The sequence below is a fragment of the Nomascus leucogenys genome, chromosome 9, assembly GCF_006542625.1.
Source record: "Nomascus leucogenys isolate Asia chromosome 9, Asia_NLE_v1, whole genome shotgun sequence".
NCBI classification, from domain to species: Eukaryota; Metazoa; Chordata; class Mammalia; order Primates; family Hylobatidae; genus Nomascus; species Nomascus leucogenys.
Genome location: NC_044389.1, coordinates 70002798 through 70026563, shown reverse-complemented (window position 1 = coordinate 70026563; position 23766 = coordinate 70002798). Strand labels below are relative to the sequence as shown.

Here is a 23766-nt window from a genome sequence, read left to right as displayed (position 1 = left end):
GTATTCATGAGGGATATTGATTTGTAGTTTCCTTTTCTGTTATCTTTGTTTTTGGTATCAGAGTCATAGCTTTTCTCATGAAATAAGTTGGGAAGTGTTTTCTCCTCTTCCGTTTTCTGAAAGAGATTTTGTAGAGTTGAGGCTATTTCTTCTTTAAATGTTTGGTAGAATGTAGTGAAACCATCTGGGCTTGAAGATTGCTTTTGAAACTGTGATTTAATTTAATAGCTATAGCAATGCTTAGGTTGTCTTTTGGGTGAGTTTTGGTAGTTTGTGAATTTTGAGGAATTGGTCCATTTCATCTAAGTTGTCACATTTATGTATGTATAATTTTTCATAGCATTCACCTTCTTTACCTTTTTAATGCCAGTGGGGTTTGTAATGATAGTCTCTGATATTGCAGATTTTGGTGACATGTGTCTTCCCTCCCCACCTTTTTTGCCAGATGTTTATCAATTCTGTTGATCAACAGGCCAGGTGTGGTGGCTCACACCTGTAATCCCAGCACTTTGGGAGGCCGAGGCAGGTGGATCACCTGAGGTCAGGAGTTTGAGACCAGCCTGGCCAACATGCTGAAGCCCTGTCTCTACTAAAAATATGTTGATCTTTTAAAAATAGCTTTTGGTTTGGATTTTTATCTATTTTTTTTGTTTTCAATTTAATTTTGTTTGTGCTGTTTATTTCCTTATGCTTGCTTTGAGTTTATTTTGTTCTTTTTCTAGTTTCTGGTTTTTGAAAATAAAGGCTTAGAATACTGATTTAATACTTTTCTATTTTTTTTTTGGACACGGAGTCTCAGTCACCCAGGCTGGAGGGCAATGGCGCGATCTCGGCTCACTGCAAGCTCCGCCTCCTGGGTTCACGCCACCATTCTCCTGCCTCAGCCTCAGAGTAGCTGGGACTACAGGTGCCTGCCACTATGACCGGCTAATTTTTTTGATTTAATACTTTTTTTTATGTAAGCACATAATTTTCTAAACTTTCCCCTAAGCTGCTTTTTTACCTGTAGCCTACAAATTTTGATATTTTGATATTTTATATTTTCATTTTTGTTAAGAACTAACTTAATGAAGAAATTTCTAATTTCTCTTAAGACTTCCTCTTTGCTCCATGGATTATTTAGATGTGTGCATTTAATTTGTAAGCATTTGGAGAGTTTTCTGTTTTCTTTTTTACTTATTTCTAGTTTAATTCCGTTATGGTCAGAGACTACATTTTATACAATGTAATTTCTTTTAAATTTGTTTAGGGTTGTTTACTGACTAAGGATATGGCTTATATAGGTCCATGTGCACTTGAAAAGAATGTATATTTTGCTGTTGTTGGGAGGAGTGTTCTATAAGCAACCATGAAATCCAGTTGGTTGATGATGTGTTTTGTTCTTTTATGTCATTGCTAATTCTCTGCTAACTAGTTCTATAACTGAAGAGGAATGTTGAAATCTCTTCAATTATAATTGTGGATTTGTCTGTTTCTCCCTTTAGTTCTTTTTGGTTTTGCTTTGTGTATTTTGAAGATTTGAAGATTTGAAGTTAGGTGTATGCACATTTAGACTATACTATGTCTTTGGGAATTGACACTTTTGTCATTATGTAGTGTCTTTTTTTATTGCAGTGAAAAACACAACATAAAATTTACCATCTTAACCATTTTTAAGTGTACAGTACTTAAATATAGTACATATAGTGTTAACTGTATGTACATTGTTGTCCAGCAGATCTCTAGAACTTTATTTTGCAAAACTGAAACGATACCCATTGAACATCTTCTTTCCACCTCTCTTGGCAACCACCATTTTACTTTCTATGAATTTGACTGCTTCAGATACCTCATATAAGTGGAATCAGCGGAACTTGTCTTTTTGTTTCTGGCTTATTTCACTTTGTATAATGTCCTTAAGATTCATCCATGTTGTAGCATATGACAGGATTTTCATCTTTTTTGAATCTGACTGGTATTCCATTGTATGTATAAATCACATTTTCTTTTTCCGTTTATCTGATGATGTACATTTAGGCTGCTTCTACCTCTTGGTTATTGTAAATAATGCCACAGTGAACATGGGTGTGCAAATATGTCTTTACTATCCTGTTCTGACTTCTTTTGGATATATACCTAGAAGTGGAATTGCTGGATTTTATGGTAATTCTATTTCTAACTTTTTGAGGACTATCCATACTGTTTCCATAGCAGCTATGGAAGCCAGTTTACATTCCCACCAGCAGTGGAAAGGGTTTCCAGTTTCTCTAAGTCCTTGCCAACACTTCTTTCTTTCCCTGTCCCAACAAGTGTAAGGTGATATCTCATGATTTTAATCTGTATCTCCCTGATGATTAGTGATATTGAACATCTTTTTATATACAGTTGACTGTCAGTATCTGCAGGTTACACATCCCCAGATTCAACCAAACATGGATTGAAAATATTTTTTAAATCTAATAAAAATAATACAAATTTTAAAAATACAATATAACAACTATTTACATAGTATTTACATTGTCTAGGTATCATAAGTTATCTAGAGATAATTTAAAAGATAACTTAAAATATATAGGAGGATGTACATAGGTTATATGCAAATACCATACCAGTTTATATAAGGGACTTAAGGATACACGGATTTTGGTATCTGCAGGGATCCTGCAACCAGTCCTCTGAGGATACTGAAGAAGGGCTATACTTCTTGGCCATTTGTTTATCATCTTTGGAGAAATGTCTATTCAAGTCCTTTACCTTTTTTTTTTTGAGGCAGTCTCACTCTGTCACCCAGGCTGGAGTTCAGTGGCATGATTACAGCTCACTGCAGCCTTGAATTCCTGGGCTCAGGTGATCCTCCCACCTTAGCCTCCTGAGTAGCTGGGACTATAGACACATGCTACCACGTCCAGCTAACTTTTGTATTTTTTGTAGAGACAAGGTCTGTGTTGCCCAGGCTGATCTCGAACTCCTGGGCTCAAACAATTCTCCAGTCTCAGCCTACCACTGTTGGGATTATAGAAGTGAGCCACCACACCTGGCATGTTTTTGGTTTTTGTTTGTTTTGTTTTGTTTTGAGGCAGGTGCTTGCTGTATTGCCCAGGCTGACCTTGAACTCCTGGGCTCAAGTGATCCTCCTACCTTAGCATCCCAAGTAGCTGGGACTACAGTCATTCACCAGCCATTGCATCCAACCTTTTGCCCATTTTAAAATTGGGTTCTTCATTTTTTTGTTTGTTTGTTTTTTTATTGAGTTGTAGGAGTTCTTTGTATATCTGGATATTAACCCCTTTTCAGGTATATATTTGCAAATACTATTTTCTTCCATTCTGTAGGTTGCCTTTTCTTCTCTATTGATTGTTTTGCTGCATAGAAGTTTTAAAGTTTGATGTCCCATTTGTCCGTATTTACTTGTGTTGCTTGTGCTTTTTACATCATATACAAGACATCATTGATAAATTCAGTGTTGTGAAGCCTTTTCCCCATGTGTTTTCCTCCAGTAGCTTTATGGTTTCAAGTCTAGTCATTTTATGGTTTCAGGGCTACATTTAGGTCCTTAATTCATTTTGAGTTAGTTTTTGTATATGGTGTAAAGTGAGGGTCCAACTTCTTTCTTTTGCATGTAATATTTTTATATAGTGTTTTTATCACTAACAATTTTATGTGTTTAATATTGTAGCTACTCTTCAGTTTTTAAAAATTCTTTAGGGTTTTTTTTTGTTGTTCTTGTTACTGTTGGCGTGTTGTGTCTTCTTTCTATCCAATTCCTTTAACCTATTTGTCTTTATACTTAAAGTAGGTTCGGTTCTTGTATGCATTTGATAGTTGGGTTTTGCTTTTTCTTATCCAATCTGAAAATCTCTCTTTTTAAAAAAGTCTTTACTTGAGACCATTGTAGATTCACTTGCAATGGTAAGAAATAATAGATCTTATGTTTCCTTCACCCAGTTGCCCTCAATGATAACATCTTGCATAACTTTTGTACTAGGAGATTGACTTTGATACATTGTCTAAGGACATTTAGGCTGCTTCTACCTCTTGGTTGTTGTAAATAATGCCACAGTGAACATGGGTGTGCAAATATTCAAATTTCACCTGTTTTACATGCATTCATTTGTGTGTATGTGTATGTTATCACATACAGATTCATATGATCACTACTGCAGACAAGATACAGTACAGTTCCATCACAAGTATCTCATGTGCTACTCATTTATAGCCACAGCTACTCCTCTCCTCTCCTCTCATCCTTCCCTAACCTCTAGCAAACAATAATCTGTTCTCCACCTCTATAATTTTGTCATTCTGAGAATGTTATATAGATAGAATCATACTGCATGGCTTTTTTTATTGAGCATACTTTGAGATTCATCTGGGTTGTTACATGTTTCAATAGCTTGTCCCTTTTGCTGAGTAGCATTCCTGAGTCTCTGCCTTTAATTGAAAGTGGTTACTCCATTTATATTTAATGTGATTATTGATATTGTTGAGTTTAAATCAACCATCTTACTCAGGGATCAGCAAATTATGAGCTTAGGGATTAACTCACACTCACCAAGTGTTTTTTCTTATTTTATGTTATGTTATGTTATGTTATTTTATTTATTTTATTTTATTGACACAGTCTCATTCTGTTGCCCAGGCTGGAGTGCAGTGGTGTGATCTCAGCTCACTGCAACCTCCGCCTCCCGGGTTCAAGTGATTCTTGTGCCTCAGCCTCCCAAGCAGCTGGGGTTATAGGTGCGCGCCACCACACCTGGCTGGTTTTTGTATTTTTCAGTAGAGATGGGGTTTTGCCATGTTGGCCAGGCTGGTCTCGAACTCCTGACCTCAGGTGAGCCACCCACCTCGGTCTCCCAAAGTGCTGGGATTATAGGCATGAGCCGCTGCACCCAGCCACTAAGTGTTTTTTTTTTTTTTATAATAAAAGTTTTATTGGAACATGGCTTTATTTATTTATTTATTTATTTATTTACTATTGTCTGTGACTGCCTTTGTGTTACAATGACAGAGTTCAGTAGTTGTGATAGAGACCCATATGGCCCACAAAGCCAAAAATATCTACTCTGTGGCCCTTTACAGAAAAAGTTTTTAAGCCCTGATTATGCTATTTGTTTTCTATTTGTCCTATCTGTTCTTTGTTGATTTTGCAGCAGGAATGTGAATTTAAAAGAGAGATTACAGTGGCTGGTGCCTGTTAGAATATCTATAGATGCTTTCCTCAGATAAAATTTTAGACCTGACAGAAGGTGTCTGTATTCGTTTTTTATTGTGTGTAACAAATTACCACAATTTAGTGGCTTAAAATAACATGCATTTATTATCTCACAGTTTCCATGCATCAGGAGTTTGGGCACAGTGTAGTTGGGTCCTTTGCTTAGGATCTCATAAGGCTGCAATAAAGCTATTGGCCAGGCTGTATTATGTAGAGGCTCAATTATGAAGAAATCTGCTTCCACACTTATTCAGGTCATTGGCAGAATTCATTTCCTTGGAGCTGTATGACTGAGGGCCTGGCTTTTTATTGACTGTCAGGTGAAAGCCTCTCTCAGGTCCTAGGGATTGCCTATAGTTCCCTGCTACATGACTGTCTCCATGGTGGTTTGCTTTTCAAGGCCTGCAGGAGAGCTTCTTACTCCAGTCTGCTCACACAGTATTCTATAATGTAACATAATCAAGAGAGTGACATCTCATCACTTTCCCACATTCCGTCAATTAGAAGCAAGTCACAGGTTCTTCCTGCATGCAAGGGGATTATATGAAGACATGACTCATTAAGGATCACTGTCATGTACGTCTGCCACAGAAACCATAAGAAGGCATTAATAACTATAATCTATAACCTTACATTGACCATTGATTTCTGTCAAAAGCTGGAAATGATGAGATTAACAATAAAGAACCTAATATAGCTAAAGTTCTGGTTAGAATATTTAGAGTTTTCTGAAACTACATAACAAGCAGAGCTTTCCACTCTAATAATACCAATATTTTAAACAAGCACTTTTGAATTCATTATCATATTTGATGTATTTCTCAGGATAGTGCCATGAGGTAGATAGGTATCCCTGTTTATAGATGAAGAAACTGAGGATTAGTAAAGCCTCAGTTTTACAAATTATACAGCCTCAAAAAAAAATTACACAGCCAGTAAGTGAGGGAATAGGTGTTTGATTAGTAACTTAAAATCCTCTGTTCCTGTCACCAAAGTAGAATTGTAGCATAGAATTATTGATGGTGTGGATATTCATCAAATATGCTTTGATGATGAGGAGAGCTTGATTTTATATGTAAATACTAATAAGTTCTATGTGAAAATGCAAATAAAATGAGATCTTTGTAAGAGTGCAGCATTTCCTATGTTTGGCAGTACAATATTTCTAATCCTCAAAATATTTCCTTAAGTGGTATCTCTATTTTACAGAAGAGATCGAGGTCTAAGCAGGCTGTCATTTGCTCAGGCTCCTACAGTTGGTATGTGGTAGAACCATAATCTGACTTCAGAATCTAGGATGAACCTAATTCAATCAAAATATCCTTCTGTTTTGGCATTGCATTACTAAATTGTATAGCTGTAAGGCAGCTATACTAGTGTTTTACTGTATATCTCTATTCCAGTAATTTCATCTCTACTTAATTGTTATCATCTGTTAAGTGGGATTGTTTATCTACACTTGATAGTAAAATACAGTCTACTTAGCCTTGGATGAAAAAGTCTTTAGTGAACTTTACCTATCATCTATAGGATCATGTTGTTATGCTAAAAAAAAAACAAAAAACAAAAAACTCCCAGTTAAGCCTCAAAACTTAACATTTTTATTTCATGGCCACGTGTGATGGTTCAAGCATGTAATCCCAGCACTTTGAGAGGCCTAGGTGGGTAGATTGCGTGAGCCCAGCAGTTTGAGACCAGCATGGGCAACATGGAGAAACCCCGTCTCTAAAATAAAAATTAAAAAACAGAAAAATTTTAGTTCATAGCCTTTCTCTTTGAAGATAGCATATTACACATCTCAAAAGTCATGTGCTCAAGTCAGTTGTTCTTGTTGGATTTTAAAGGAGTTCGTTTATTGATATAAAATAATTAGCAGAAGTGAATTATGTGTTATTTAGCATAAAAACAAAGTTTTTGTTCTTTTATAAATAATGATTGATATAGTTATTTTGCATGTATAGTATTAACAAATTATAGTTAACAATAATTTTTTTCTTTTGGTTTGTCTCTATGTGTTTTATTGTTGATTTTTCAGTCACAGCAAACTGTACAATGGCAGTTGAGTGGGTTTTGAAAAACGTCTGAATTGTAGTGTCTGCATCTACCTTCTGCCTTCTCCCTACCCTTTGAAAAAGAATAAATGGCATGTTTGAGAAGAGAGCTCTATTAAAAGAGGAATATTGCAAATGGCTTCAGATTCTATGAATGGTAAACAAGCTAGGAATCACATTACAAAGGGGAAAAGGCAACAACAGCACCAGCAAATAAAGAACAGGTCCTCAATTAGTGATGGTGATGGAGAAGATTCCTTTATTTTTGAAGCAAATGAAGCTTGGAAAGATTTTCATGGTTCTCTTCTTCGATTTTATGAAAATGGAGAACTCTGCGATGTCACACTCAAGGTGAGATTGCCTTTTTTCTACTTTTCTCAGGCCTCTTCAGTGTAATATGAGAAATGGGGGTTTCTGTAACCACACAAGGCAAATTTTGTTGCTATACATATTTGATCCAGTCAGAATGCTTTTAGTCTCAATCTTTTTTTTTAGTGTAGGAGAAAGGACATAGAGGGTAAATGAAGAGAAGTTAGCATAAGATAAAATTATTGTACTAATTTAATGCTGACATTCATTATCTCTTAGTTAATTTAACTTCTGAGAGTTCTGAAACCCTAGAACAACAAATATTATTAGGGAAATTAATAAATTGCTGTTGATCAGATAAGCTTTTCACTTGTGAATTTAAATATCTTGATGTATTTGCTTACTCTGAATACAGAAGTAAGAAGTCAGGAATTTTGGATTGTTCACTCAGCTATACTAGTGTTTTACTGTATATCTCTATTCCAGTAATTTAATCTCTACTTCATTGTTATCATCTGTTAAGTGGGATTGTTTATCTATACCTGATAGTGAAATATAGTCTACTTAGCCTTGGATGAAAAAGTCCTCAGTGAACTTTGCTCATCATCTATAGGATCATGTTGTTCTCCTAAAAGCAACCAGTTTTAATAAAATTGGAAAAGTGATAAAGCAGTATGGAAAAGCCTGCGTTCTGATTGTTTCTCATTACACATTTAAAGTACTTTCTTCTTATCTCTCAGTGAAATATTAAAATTTTTTGGCGAACTCTTGGGCTTAAGCAGTCCTCCTGCCACAGCCGCCTGAGCAGCTGGGACTAGACGCATGCACCACCATGCCTGACTAATTAAAAAAAAAATTTTTTTGTAGAGATGGGGTCTTGCTATGTTGCCCAGGCTGGTCTCAAACTCGGGCTCAAATGATCCTACTGCCTTGGGCCTCCCAAAAAGCTGGGATTATAACTGTGAGCCACTATGCTAATGATAGATAATTATTTCTCATAGTTCTGAAGGTTGGGAAGTCTAAAATCAAGGTACCAGCAAGTTTGGTGTCTGGTGAGGGCTGCCCTCTCTGTTTCCAAGATAGTGCCTTGTTGCAGCATCCTCCAGAGGGGATGAACACTATGTCCTCACATGGAAGGCAGAAGGACAAAATGGGCCTAAGCTAGTTCCCTCCAGTCCTCTCTTAAGGCACTAATCCATTCATGAGCATAGAGCTCTTATGATTTCATCATTTCCCAAAGATTCCCTCTCTTAATATTAGCACGTTTCAACACATGATTTTGGAGGACATTTAGAAGATAGCACAGACGTAATTTAATAGAAGAGAAAAATAATAATGGCGAAAGTGATCCTATAGTTAACACTTAAGCATTCTATATTAAGAAATTTTAAGATTCTGTGTTTAAGGAAGATCACCTTTACTACATCCATTCCAGTAGTAAATCAGTATTTTAATCTTTTTCATGTTTCTCAGAAAGGGGTATAATGATGTGCCACATAAGGACATTTTGGTCAATGATGGACCCCATATACAATGGTGGTCCCATAAGATTATAATGGAGCTGAAAAATTCCTATCACTTAGTAATGTTGTAGCTATCATAATGTCCTAGCACAGTGCATTACTCACATGCTTGTGGTGATGCTGGTGTAAACAAACTTACCTCATTGCCAGTTGTGTAAAAGGTATAACACATAGTTATGTATAGTGCCTAATACCTGTTCATGCTAATAAATGATTATGTTACAGGTTTATGTATTTACTGTACTTTTTATTGTTTTTGTAGAGTGTACTCCTGCTACTTCTAAAGAAGAAACATTACTTAAAAAAAGAAAAAAATTGCAGAAAGTTGATTCTTAATAAAAACAAGAAAAGAAAAAACGTTAACTGTAAAAACAGCCTTAGGCAGGTCCTTCAGAAGGTATTCAAGAGGAAGGCATGGTTACTATAGGAGATGACAGCTCCATGTGTCCTCTCCTTTCCAGTAGGACAGGATCTGGAGGCGGAAGACAGTGATATGGATGATCCTGACTTGATATAGATGCAGGCTAATGTCTGAGTTTGTGTCTTAGTTTTTAACAAAAAAGTTTAAAAAGTAAAAGAAAAAAAATTTTAAGTAGGAAAAAGCTTTTGGAATAAGCATATAAAAACATTTTTGTAGAGCTGTGCAATGTGTGTGTTTTAGGCTAAGTGTTATTACAAGAGTCAAAAAGTTTTTAAAAATTAAAGTTTATGGAAAAAGTCACAGTGAGCTAAAGTTAATTATGAAAGAAAGAAATTTTTTTTTAAAATTTAGTGTAGCATAAATGTACAGTGTTTATAAAGTCTACAGTAGTGTACAATAAAGTCCTAGGCTTTCCCATTCACTCACCACTCAGTAATTCACCCCGAGCAACTTCAGGCCCTGCAGCTCCATTCATAGCAAATACCTTATGCAGGTGTACTTTTAAAAAAATACTTTATACCATATTTTTACTGTACCTTTCCTATGTTTATGTTTAGATATGCAGATAGTTACTATTCTGTACAGTTGCCTACAGTGTGCAGTACAGTAACAAGCCATGCAGGTTTGTAGTCTGAGAGCAACAGGCTGTACCATATAAGCCAGGTATGTAATAGGCTATACCATCTAGATTTGTGTAAGTACATTCTGTGACATTTGCACAATGATAAAATCACCTGACACATTTCTCAGAACGTGTCCCCATCCTTCAATGACACATGACTGTATTAGAACTGCTTACTACAGCCTACCTGTGTAGTATAACCTACATACATAGGCTATATGGTATAGCCTGTTGTTGCTGGGATATAAGCCTGCGCAGCCTGTTACCATACTGAAAACTGTAGGCAGTTGTAACACAATGGTATTTGTTTATCTAAACATATCTAAACAGAAAAGGTACAGTAAAAAGTAGGCAAAGGACATGAACGTACACTTCTCAAAGGAAGACCCACAAGTGGCCAAAAAATACATGAAAAAATACTCATCATTACTAGTCATTAGAGGAATGCAAACCAGAACCACAAAGAGATACCATCTCACATCAGTCAGAATGGCTTTTGTTAAAAAGTCAAAAAATAACAGATGTTGGCAAGGCTGTGGAGATAAGGGAACACTTATACACTGTTGGTGGGAATTTAGATTAGCTCAGCCACTGTGGAGAGCAGTTTGGATACTTCTCAAAGAACTGAGACTTGAACTACCATTCAACCCAGCAATCCTCCTAGTGGGTATATACCCAGAGAAAAATAAATCATTCTATCAAAAAGACACATATACCTGCATGTTCATTGCAGTGCTATTCACAAATAGCAAAGATATGGAATCAGCCCAGGTGCCCATCAGTGGTGGACTGGATACAGAAAATGTGTTATATATACACTCCGGAATATTACGCAGCCATAAAAAAGAATGAAATCACGTTATTTGCAGCAACATACATGCAGCTGGAAATCATTATCCTAAGTAAACTAATAAAAAAGCAGAAAACCAAATACCACTTGTTCTCACTTGTAAGTGGGAACTAAACATTGATTGAGTAAACATGGTCATGAAAATGGGAAAAATAGTGGGGAATACAAGATGGGGGAGGGCGGGAAGGCAGTGGGGGTATGAATTGAAATAAACTGTTTATTTCATATTGTGTATTATGCTCACTACCTGGGTTATAGATTCATTTATACACCAAACCTCAGCATGATGCAATATATCTATGCAACAGACCTACACATGCACCCCTAATTCTAAAGTAAAAGTTGAAAAAAGCAAAATATATATATATTTACAATAAAAGAAAAATATAAATTTAAAATAAAAATAAAACTGTAAGAATGAAGGAATAGTAAATTATTTTTTACTTTATAAGGGGAAAGGATTATAGGCTTATTTTATTATTTTGAGACAAGGTCTTGCTCTGTCACCCAGGCTGGAGTACAGTGATGCAATCATGGGTCATGGCAACCTCCACCTCCTGGACCCAAACCCCACCCCACCCCCTGAGTAGCTGAGACTACAGGTGCACACCATCACACCCAGTTAATTTTTGCATTTTTTGTGGAGAGGGGGTTTGGCCATGTTGCCCAGGCTGGTCTTGAACTCCTGGACTCAAGCGATCTGTCTGCCTCAGCCTCTGAAACTGCTGGGATTACAGGCATGAGCCACCATGCCTGGCCTCTAGTAATTTAAAAAATATTTCCCTTTACATACAGCTTTTAAGAAGCACAATGTTATTTTATTTATATATTTTATATACACTCTTCACTATTCATTTTAAATACAAAGCAGATCTTGAGATATATAGAAACCTAAGCCATCTTTAAAGTTGAGGATGTTCTTATTTATAAAGGTTTTCCTTTACATGCTGATTTCAGTATTTTTGTAATTATAACTAAACTTTGACTTGTTATAACTCATGATCACAAATTGAGCATGTATCTATACCTCATTAAAATTGTATTTAGACATTAAAAAAAAAAAGAAAAAGAGGCCACAGATAGCTGCCCTGTGCCTTCCACCATCTGAAGACACAAAGAAAAGTTGCCATCAGTGAACTTAGAGCAAGTCCTTACCAGACATGGGTTTGCCAGTGCCTTGATCTTGAACTTTCTAGTCTCAAGAACTATGAGAAATAAATTATGTTGTTTATCAGCCACCCAGTGATATTTTGTTATAGCAGCCTGAACAGACTAAACAGTAAGCTTTTTTTTTTTTTTTTTTTTTTTAAAGACAGAGTCTCGCTCTGTCGCCCAGGCTGGAGTGCAATGGCACGATCTTGGCTCACTGCAACCTCCGCCTCCCAGGTTCAAGCGATTCTTCCACCTCAGCCCCCTGAGTAGCTGGGATTATAGGCACCCACCATCATGCCTGGCTAATTTTTGTGGAGATGGGGTTTCACCATGTTGGCCCGGCTAGTCTTGAACTCCTGACCTCAGGTGATCCGCCTACCGTGGCCTCCCAAAGTGCTGGGATTATAGGCATGAGCCAGTGCCCCTGGCCAGTAGGTTATTTTTTATTTTCAAGTATCAAGATTATTGTTACCCACAAAGTTATGCAACTGTACATCCACTATAATAGTATTTACAGTAATCAAAAAGTCATAATGTAAATGTCAAAACAACATTGAAATGGTAATGAATAATATACATGTAGAGTAAAAGATATTAAAGAAGATGCTTGCATAAGTTGCTAATGATGAATGTTAAAGTATATTTGAGTAGAAGGGCATTTTTCAACTGATATGGAAAATTTTCCTGTATATATAATGGTTAATAATACTAAGATAAAATTTTACTTTTTCTAAAATTCTTTTTTTTTTTTTTTTTTGAGATGGAATCTCAATCTGTTGCCCAGGCTGGAGTGCAGTGGCGCAATCTCAGCTCACTGCAACCTCCGCCAACGAGGTTCAAGCGATTCACCTGCCTCAGCCTCCCAAGTAGCTGGGACTACAGGCGCATGCCACCATGCCTGGCTAATTTTTTTTTTTTTTTGTATTTTTAGTATAGACGAGGTTTCACCATGTTAGCCAGGATGGTCTCCATCTCCTGACCTCCTGATCTGCCCTCCTCGGCCTCCCAAAGTGCTGAGATTACAGGCATGAGCCGCGCCCAGCCTTTTCTTTACTAAACTTTTTTAAGTGAAGTGGAGATAGTTTACAAAATAAATGTTAACCATGGTGAACTCTTTTTTTTTCAATAGCAACAAAAGCACAGATTTATTGAAATGAAAGTACACTCCACAGAGTGGGAGCGGGCTCAAGCAAGTGGTGCTCAAGAGCCATGATGAAGTCCTAACTAGTGGAGTTAGGAATGCTTTATATGTTGATAGTCAAGTGCTTTACTAATCCAAAAGCCTTATTTTCATTGTATTTCCATTCATATTGGCTAATCTCTGGAAAATTACTCAAAGTTTTTATTAATAGTTGATGTTTCAAGCTTTTTAAACAAAAGCCTAAGGAATCATTTAATGAATGTTGATATTCTACATATTTTAATACTGAAGTGTGACATGATTTTTCCCTGCGTACTGTTAAGTTTAGCCTAAAGCTCCCGCCTTACATATTTTAAACTTGGCCTAAAAGTTTCTCTGTACACAGTAAACTGTAACCTAACTGGATGTGTAAACAGGCTGCAACCTACTCTTGTGCTAATCACTGAGTTTCAGCCAATTAAAGGCAACCAATTGTTCAACCTGTGCTCAAGTAAGGCCGACCTTGAGCTGTAACTGACCCGTCTGTTTCTGTACCTCACTTCTGTTTTCTGTGTGTCACCTTCCTTTTTCTGTCCATAAATAATTTTCGACTATGCACCAGCACCAGTCTCTTTGAACCTATTCTGTTCCAGGACTGCCCAATTCTTGAATCCGTCTTTGCTCAGTTAAACTCTGTTAAATTTAATCGTCTAAGGTTTTTCTTTTGTAATAGTCTCTTGAATTAGTCACACGTTCACTGATCTAACAAAGAATGTAAATTAGAAAATTAAGTAGTATCAGGGACATATAGTATTTATATAATTCTAAATTACATGGTAATGTCTAATATTATGTAGCTTGTGTGTTTTTCATCCAATTTTAAACATCAGGTCTTTAGACTTTGATTCCTTTCATTTTCAAATTTCTAATGAAATGATTTTGGTAATTAGTAATTATTTTTATGTACCAGAGAAAGAAAATGTACAAATAAACTTTCAGGAATGTAATGAACTATATAACATCAAAGGAGAATCAGTGCATTAAAAAGCCAAATTTTTGGCTATTCCTATTTACACATGTGGCTGAAAGATCTTTATAAAATAAAGATGGATATTTATTCTAAAAGGGTAAATAGGGGTGTATGTGTTAAATAGCCACAGTTTAGTTTGTTTGAATCAAGACTCAAATAGAATTGTAAAGGGACAGAATCTTATTAAAAACAACATGAAAATGACTTGCCGGCCATTGATTTGTACAACTTGGATGGCAAGTGTTAAAATGATGGTTATCTAGAAATTGTAGAACCCTATTTTATGATACTATTATGTGAGAGAGTGTTGGCAAGTTATTTAATGGAGCAGGTTTAAGTCATGTGAGACTTACAAATATTTGCATAGAAACTGAATCCCAGTGGTGGCATGTGGAAATAATTTTTTAAAGGATATGCTTAGGCTATTTAAAAGTTATTTAGTATCAAATTTCAGATCCCATTTTAGAGCTGATGTGAATTTGAAAACATGCCAAGCTTTATGTTATAATCTACATTACAACTTTAGTCTCAATGGAATCTAAATACTGCCTTGTGAGTTCTGTGAAAAAATTTAATATAGCATAACAGACAGAAATGATTGTCTTATACTTTCTGAAATAAGTGATACTGCGTCTTCTTCCACAATAGTGAAAAAAGACTGAGGAAGGGGCTTTTATAAGCAAAACCATTGATACATTTGAACACTCCAGAAGTTGTCATTTTAAAATTAGTTCTCAAATAATGAGATACAACTGTTAAGTTTATTATATAATCAAAACACTACATGAAAACAGGAAAATTGTTAAAATAGTACTATAACTGTTACTTGTATTTGATTATTATAAACTCCTGGGAAAATGGGATAAATACTATATTAAAAAGAAGATATCTTCCCACTCATTACCAAAAACTTCCAGATGTAAGTAAAAATTTAAGTGTAAAATATAAAACCATAAAAGTAGTATAAAAAATACGTGAAGTAAATATAGAATATTAGAATGATTCCCATTTCTAGCAGGGTACCTAAAACAAATAAAAAGACTTCATTTAATTATATAAAAATCCATAGGGTTTTTATATAAGAGAATAAAATTTGAAAGCAAACTAAAAGAGGAGTTTGAAATATGTATGACAAATGCCTAATACTCTGATTATATGAGGAGTACTTATAGATAAAAAATTTGTAGTTCATAGAAGAAATACAAATAGCTCAAAATTTATAAATGATTCAATCTTAAGAGCAAAAAAAAAGATGAGATATTTTTATTCATCAAATTGGCAACTATGGCCAGGCATGATGGCTCACACCTATAATCTTAGCACTTTTGGAGGCCGAGGCGGGAGGATTGCATGAGCTCAGGAGTTTGAGATCAACCTGGGCAGCATAGACTTTGTACAACAACAACAACAACAACAAAAAGTATTTCTTAAGTTAACACTCAAGATATGATGCAAATACTATAAGAAGCTCAGAAATGGACAGTTTGACATTATGTATTCACATATTCACACTGTATCCTTTGAAGCAGCATTTCTACTTAATAATTTATCTGTTGGAATAATAGAGAATGTGAATAAAGATTTAGTTGCAAAGAAGTTCACTACTGTGCTATTTGTAATAGCACACTGTTGGAAGCTGATTTTTCAATAATTAAGGTGATGAGATTGCAGTGTTTTTTTTTTACTGCTTTTATGTGAGCTATATCAAGATAGTGTAAATAGAAAATAAAAAACCTCAGTTGAGCTCATAGTAAATACTACTAAATATTTACTCTGTGCTTCAGTTTTCTGATTGATAAATTGTGGATAATAATAGTACTTACTCATAGGGGTGTTGGGACAATTGAGTTAGTATATGAAAAGCACTTAGAAGGCCAGGCTCTGTGGCTCATGCCTGTAATCCTAGCACTTTGGGAGGCCAAAGTGGGTGAATCACTTGAGCCCAGGAGTTTGAGACCAGCCTGAGCAGCATGGCAAAACCCTGTCCCTACTGAAAAATGCAAAAATTAGCTGGGTGTGGTGGTGCATGCCTGTAGTCCTAGCTGCTTGGGAGGTTGAGTTGGGGGATTGCTCAAGCCCAGCAGGTTGAGGCTGCAATGAGCCATGATCATGTCACTGCACTCCAGCCTGGGCAACAGGGTGAGACCTTATTTCAAAAAAAAAAAAAAACAACACTTACAATAGTGGTCGGCATGTAATGAGTGCTAACTGATGTTTGCTGGTATTAATTCACAAAATGTCCTTGAAATATAACATAGAAAATCATGGTTTGTTGTGTGTATGTTACAGATACGTATATAAAAGAGGCCGAGTGCACTGGCTCACACTGGTAATCCCAGCACTTTGGGAGGCTGAGGCAGGTGGATCAGTTCAGGCCAGGAGTTCGAGACCAACCTGGCCAACGTGGTGAAACCCTGTCTCTACTGAAAAAACAAAACCCACAAAAATTAGCCAGGTGTGGTGGCGCACGCCTGTAATCCCAGCTACTTGGTAGGCTGAGGCAGGAGAATCGCTTAAACCCAGGAGGCAGAGGTTGCAGTGAGCTGAGATTGCGCCACTGCTCTCCAGCCTGGGCAACAGAGCAAGGCCTTGTCTCAAAAAAATTTTTTTTAATTTTAAAAAACTATATAATATGATATATGGTTAATTTGGAAGATGAAAATTGCCTGACTTTAAGAAACTGGCCTACCTTGAAAGTAAGTGATCAAAGGATTGCCTTATAAAAAGATAACTCTAAATTTGTCAGGAAATTTTGTCCCTGCTACACACACATGTTAAATGCTGACCTGAAGCTGATTTTGATATTAAACTGAATCTTTCTTGGTTTCTTTTGAACAGGTTGGCTCAAAGCTAATCTCTTGTCACAAGCTGGTATTGGCTTGTGTTATTCCCTACTTTAGAGCCATGTTTCTTTCTGAAATGGCTGAAGCCAAGCAAACGCTGATTGAGATTAGAGATTTTGATGGTGACGCAATAGAAGACTTGGTAAAGTTTGTCTATTCTTCACGGCTCACTTTGACTGTTGACAATGTCCAGCCTCTCTTATATGCAGCCTGTATTCTGCAGGTTGAACTGGTGGCTAGAGCTTGTTGTGAATACATGAAGTTACATTTTCATCCCTCCAATTGCCTGGCAGTAAGAGCCTTTGCAGAAAGTCACAATCGAATAGACTTAATGGACATGGCGGATCAGTATGCCTGTGACCATTTTACTGAAGTAGTGGAGTGTGAAGACTTTGTAAGTGTATCACCGCAGCACCTCCATAAGCTTTTGTCCTCCAGTGATCTAAATATTGAAAATGAAAAGCAGGTCTATAATGCTGCCATCAAGTGGCTTCTTGCCAATCCTCAGCATCATTCCAAATGGTTGGATGAAACACTTGCACAGGTAGGGGCTGAAATAAGATTTCACACAGAAATGAAATGATATGGAAGCAAATCAACATGTTTCATTTATTATGAAAAGTGTAGATTATTTCAAGGAATATAGAAATTATTGATGTAATAAATGATAAAAATGGCTTTTAGCTCTCTAATTTTCCTGTTAACTTGCTGTGTTGTTTCAGGATGAATGTAAATTTGTCACATTTGAATTAGCAATATCATTCTCTGCTTTTTAACCTGAATATTTAAAATATTCCTTTGGGATACTAATGATGAATATTTTATTTATGCCAATAGAAAATGGTTTGAGGAAATAGCTCTAAATTAATATACTTTATAATTATTGTTTTATAATGAAGTTTCTAAATTTTAATGAATTATTTTGCTAATAAAAGTATAGTTATTCATAATGTGTGTAGATTTATTATGTAAACAACCATAGGACATCACTTTCTATTTTCCTTTCTCACCGTAGTTTGACTTTTTTTAAACCTCAGAAATGTGTCTCATTATTGTTACTGTTGTTATTTTTTACTGTCAATAGGAGTTACCAGGATAAGAAGATTATAGGCCCTTGTGATCTTTTTTTCTTTTGTCTTCTTCCTCTCCTTTCTCTCCCTTCCCTCCTTCCCTTCCTCTGTTTTTTCCTTGCTTCATTTATTCCTGAGAAGTAAAATGACATTTTGCTACTTAAAAGAAGAATGTTCTTATTTACTTATTTTTTCTAAACTAAATGCTTTGTTAAAACTTAGTGCTTGATAAAAGCACTCAGTGATAATTCTCGTGATTTTTAATAACAAAGTTTCTTAATGCATTATCAGAAACTTAAACAAATAGAAGAATGAAGAAGAATGAAAGTGCTTATAATTACCAGTGTTTTCATTTTAGATATTTATAGGCAGATGAAGTAAAGCTATTCAAAGTGTGATGATAAGACATTTTTTCAAGTGCATATCAATATTTATGTATTCATATAAGTATCAAAGTTCAAAACACGTTTAGATCTTCTCTCTCAGAATTATTTTGAAAGTAAGTTTGTCAGCAAAGCAAATGGAAAGTTTCATTATTTTGCAGCTATATCTTATTTGTGTATATGTGTTTTTCTTTAAGATGGTAAGGCAGATTTCATTCAAGGGGGGCCATAACAATAGATACAGGGACTGCTGCAACAAAGTCTTGCAGTTGGGGAGAGAGACTGGACTCAACCCCTTACGTGTGTGTGTGCTTTTAACTCAAAATAGCATTACCTGGTTTCATCATCCCCTTTAATCCACTGGAAAATCAGTGTATCTTTAATAGAGGAATGGTGAATGCCTCTGTTGAAAGAGGGGATGCATCCCTAAGTTAGTGTATTCTCTTCCAAGATCATTAATTTGAAGAAAACAACACTTGTTTCAGATGCGAATTTTTACATTTTTAAGTAAGAAATCACATTTCCCTATGTTTAATCTTGGCTTAAAAAGGCAAAAGAACAAAGCACAGCACTTTTGTTTTGATTGTGCCTTTATCAACAGAAGGGCCTTGTGATTATGTCAGTACCGTTTTTGGAAGTAAGCAATTTGAATGAAGATAATTCAATTATAAAGCCTATTTAAACCGATATTTAAAGTTGGTGGATATAATTTAACGTGTAGTCTGATTTCATTTGAGCAGACCAATACTGGAAATTGCTTATAATTTGGCACATTGAATTTCATGAACATGTTAGATTTCATGAAGTAACAACTTAAGTTTTAAAAAGAGAACATGCTGCAGTAGAAGTGGAGAATTACTCATCTTGTTTTCACCTTTATTTGATACAATTTTTAGACTTTATATTTTCCCAAGAAAATATAAAATTTGTTAATTGCAACTATTCATGATCTTAGGTTCGTCTGCCATTGTTGCCAGTTGATTTTCTTATGGGTGTTGTGGCAAAAGAACAGATTGTCAAGCAAAATCTAAAATGTAGAGATTTACTGGATGAAGCAAGAAATTACCACCTTCACTTGAGTAGCAGAGCAGTACCTGACTTTGAATACTCCATTCGGACTACCCCAAGGAAGCATACTGCTGGTAACCAAATTATTTTGTCATTTCTCCTGGAAGGATCTTTGTTGTATTTGAGGGTTGTTCATGTGTGCCCAGACTTAGTTGTAATATAATTAGTGTCTGATTGCCTTAAAGTAATAATTGGCAAATACAGTTTTATATAGGTATTTATAATTTTTACTGTACATTATTTAGTTTTACCAATAAGCCAGTTTTTTAAAAAGTCATAATCAGTCCTGTGTACTCTGAAGAGCCTACTGAAATATCTCTTCTTTTGAGATCTTCCCCGATTCTGAACTTGGTTTACTATGTTGCATTGTCATTTATTCATTTGACATGTCTTAAGTTCTTCAAAGACAGCTGAGTATCTTATTTAGGTTTCTATCCCTAGGGCCAAACATGGAGCTTGAAATATATTGTGTGTCTAAATATTTGTTTTTTCATTTTACCAAATAAAAAGGGCACTAAACATAGCTAACATTTGTATAATGGGTTATATTAAACTCTTAGAGTCTAAAGCCCTTATATTTTAGGAGGCATGCAGTTTCACCTTTATTTGATACAATTTTTAGACTTTATAATTTTTCCCAAGAAAATAGTTCATGTTTGCTTCTTTTTTTTGAGACATTATGCTATAAGAAGTATCACTTTTTAATAAAATATTTATAAAGTGTAACATATTTGAGACATGAGTGAATACATGAGGTTCAGAAATTTAGGAAGAGGAGCTCTGAATAGAGACTTCCTCTATATATGGTGCTATCTAAATATGCAGTTATCAAATAATGAGGTCTTTGAGATAGCCTGAAAACAACAACAAAAGGCAATACTTGATTATGAGTAGAATGAGATTTTATCTAGGTAATACAAAGAAATGCTGAAAGTCATACACTTACCTATGAAGAAGTAGTTCTTCTAGATAATTAGTTTAACATGAAACTAATTGTCCTTATTTTTTATAGGTTGATGTAAATAATTAATTTTTTTTTTTTTTTTGAGACGGATCTCGCTCGCTCGCCCAGGTTGGAGTGCAGTGGCGCAATCTCAGCTGGCTCACTGCAAGCTCCACCTCCCAGGTTCATGCCGTTCTCCTGCCTCAGCCTCCCGAGTAGCTGTGACTACAGGCGCCCACAACCATGCCCAGCTAATTTTTTTGTATTTTTAGTAGAGATGGGGTTTCACCGTATTAGCCAGGATGGTCTCAATCTCCTGACCTCGTGATCTGCCCGCCTTGGCCTCCCAAAGTGTTGGGATTACAGGCGTGAGTCACCGCGCCCGGCCCAAGAATTGATTTTTTTTAGTTGTATAGCTTTTTTGTTGTGAATTTAGAAAGTCAGGGTATTTTATGAAATTCTTCAAACTCAGAATTGAATTCAAATAACATCTTAGCAGCCTAGGTTATATGCCAAAATGTACTAGACAGTCATATAAATGAACTCTTACATGACTGAAGGAACTTTATGTAGTAGGTTTTAGATAAGGATTTGATCCTCATTTTGAAATAGGTGGTTTTATTCCATTTTAAGGATGAGGAGACTAAGAATTAAGTTAAAAGTATGCTGAAGGCCACGCATAGAAATAGCAGAGAAAGGGTATGCATGCTGGTCTTTTACTTCTATTTTAGTTTTTTTTTTTTTTCCTTCCATACTATGTTCCTATGTGAACTATATAGATGAAATACTAGTTTCCACTTAAAGAAAATCTAATCAAAGATTAACATTACATTCTGGGATTATAATCCTAGCTGTGCCATTGAACATCTGTAATTTTGGGCAAATTTATTAATCAGGGCCTCAGTTTACTTACAAACAAATTTCTTATCTTTTTTTTTTTGAGACTGAGTCTCACTCTGTCACCCAGGCTGGGGTGCAGTAGCACTTTCTCGGCTCACTGTGCCTCCCAGGTTCAAGAGATTCTCGTGTGCACCACCACGCCAGGCTAATTTTTTTTTTTTTTTTTTTTGTATTTTTACTAGAGGCAGGGTTTCACCATGTTGGCTAGGCTGGTCTCGAACTCCTGACCTCCAATAATCCACCCGCCTCAACCTCCCAAAGTGCTGGATTACAGGTATGAGCCACTGTGCCCAGCCCAGCTTATAAACAAATTTCTTAAATAAGGCCTCTGTTTACTTATAAACAATTTGACTAAATGATCTTCACAGTTTCTTCCAACTCTTTTTTTTATTAAAAAAATTTTTTTTGAGACAGGATCTTGCTCTGTCATCCAGGCTGGAATGCAATGGTGCAATCACAGCTCACTGTGCCTTGAACCTCATGGGCTCAAGCAGTCCTCTTCCCTCAGCCCCCTGAGTAGCTGGAACCATAGGCACATGCCCAGATAATTTTTTTTCTTTTTTGTAGGGAGTGGGTCTCTCACTATATTGCCCACGCTGGCCTCGAGCACTTGGGCTCAAGTGATTCACCCACTTCAGCCTCCCAAAGTGCTGGGATTATGGGTATGAGCCACCATAACTTGCTGCTCTTCCGACTTTAAATTTGTCTGACTTAAAATATTGAATTAGTTGAAAAAGATAGTACAAGCAGCTACCAGGCATTCATTTATGCAGTCATTCAGCAAACATTTATTAAGTGCTTACCATGTGAAAGGCACTGGGTTAAGCATAAGAAATGCAGGCACATACAGAATATAGCCAGACTTATTTTGGAATAACTTGTCTGGTCTAGGAAAACAGACATTTGAATAAATAAATGCAGTAAAGTTTTAACAGGTACTTTTATATCTTCATAAGGTATAATGGGACTTACAAAGAATACAGTAGTTATTTTTTATCTTGGAAGAGTCAGAAAAAGTTTTTTAGAGAAAGTAAACCTTAGCCTTGGTTGTGAATAATAAATAAATGTTCTTCTGAATGCTAGTTAGGGTAAGGGTGTTCAGTTCATTTTACAATTATTGAATGCCTAGTACATGGCAGGTACTGTGCTAGTCCTTGTTAATGCATAATTGCTTAATACACAGTCTTAACCTACCTTAAACTCTGGTAACAGATGTCAGCATAACAGATCATTTTAATACTGTGTGCTAAATAAATGCTAATTACCAGAAGTGCTATAGGAACACCAAAGATGTGTACTATATGTATAGTTGCAGGAGCATGAAGTTTAAGAGAAAGAAAGAGGGGAGGTGATTGGGTTAGATCCTGGAAGACCTTTATGCTGTGATAAGGTTTTACCTTGTAAGGCAGCCTTTGCTGCTCAAAGTATGAAGGAAGTGGTCACCCCTCGACCAGCAGCATCAGCGTTCACTTAGGAACTTGTAAGAAATGCAGATTCTTGGACTTATCCCAAACCTACTGAATCAGAAACTCTGGAAGTCAGGCCCAGCAATCTGTGTTTTATGCCCTCCAGCTGATTCTGAATTACACTACACTGTTTTTTTTTTTAATTGTGGTAAAATATATATAACAAAATTTACCATTTTAAGCATTTTTTGTCTTATTTCTTTTTAGAGACAGAGTCTCACTCCATCACTCAGGCTGAGTGCAGGGGTGCAATCATAGCTCACTGCGGCATCAAAATCATGGGCTCAAATGATCCTCCTGCCTCAGCCTCCCATATAGTTGGCACTACAGGTATGACCCACCACACCTGGCTAATTTTAATTTTTTTTGTAGAGATAAGGGTCTTGTTCTGTTGCCCAGGCTGGTTTCCAGCTCCTGGCCTCAAATGATTCTCCTGCCTCAGCCTCCCAAAATGCTGGGATTACAGGCATGAGCCACTGCACCTGCCCATTTTAACCATTTTTAAGTGTACAATTCAGTGGCATTCACTAAAGTTTTTGAGACGTACTGGTGTAGGTAATGGAAGGCTATCAAAAGAGCCTTTTCATTAGTTTACTATGTTGACAATCTGAAAGCAAAAAGACAGGTAAGTATTAAGAGAGGACAGGATTTTGCGGTAGTTAGGTAATAGGTGATGAGGGCATGAACTGTTCTCAGTGGCATTGGGAATAGAGAGGAACAGACAGGACACCACAGGGAAGGAAGAGGTTGTTTAGGTAGGCAAGAAAGGGAGATCCTTTTGAACTTGTTGGGTTTGAGGTGTCTGTGGGACATCAAGTGGAGAT

General features: G+C 36.1%; 1 protein-coding gene across 2 annotated transcripts in view; it reads left to right on the top strand.

Moving 5' to 3' along the window:
• KLHL8 (kelch like family member 8) overlaps positions 1 to 23766 on the top strand; it is a 61020-nt gene that overhangs the window by 17522 nt on the left and 19732 nt on the right. For both annotated transcript variants that reach the window (XM_030819104.1, XM_003265866.3), the window contains exons 2-4: positions 7227 to 7593; positions 17108 to 17656; positions 19521 to 19707. In XM_030819104.1, coding sequence (XP_030674964.1) covers positions 7378 to 7593; positions 17108 to 17656; positions 19521 to 19707 — 952 coding nt within the window. In that variant the 5' untranslated portion in view covers positions 7227 to 7377. The remainder of the gene's footprint in view (positions 1 to 7226; positions 7594 to 17107; positions 17657 to 19520; positions 19708 to 23766) is intronic.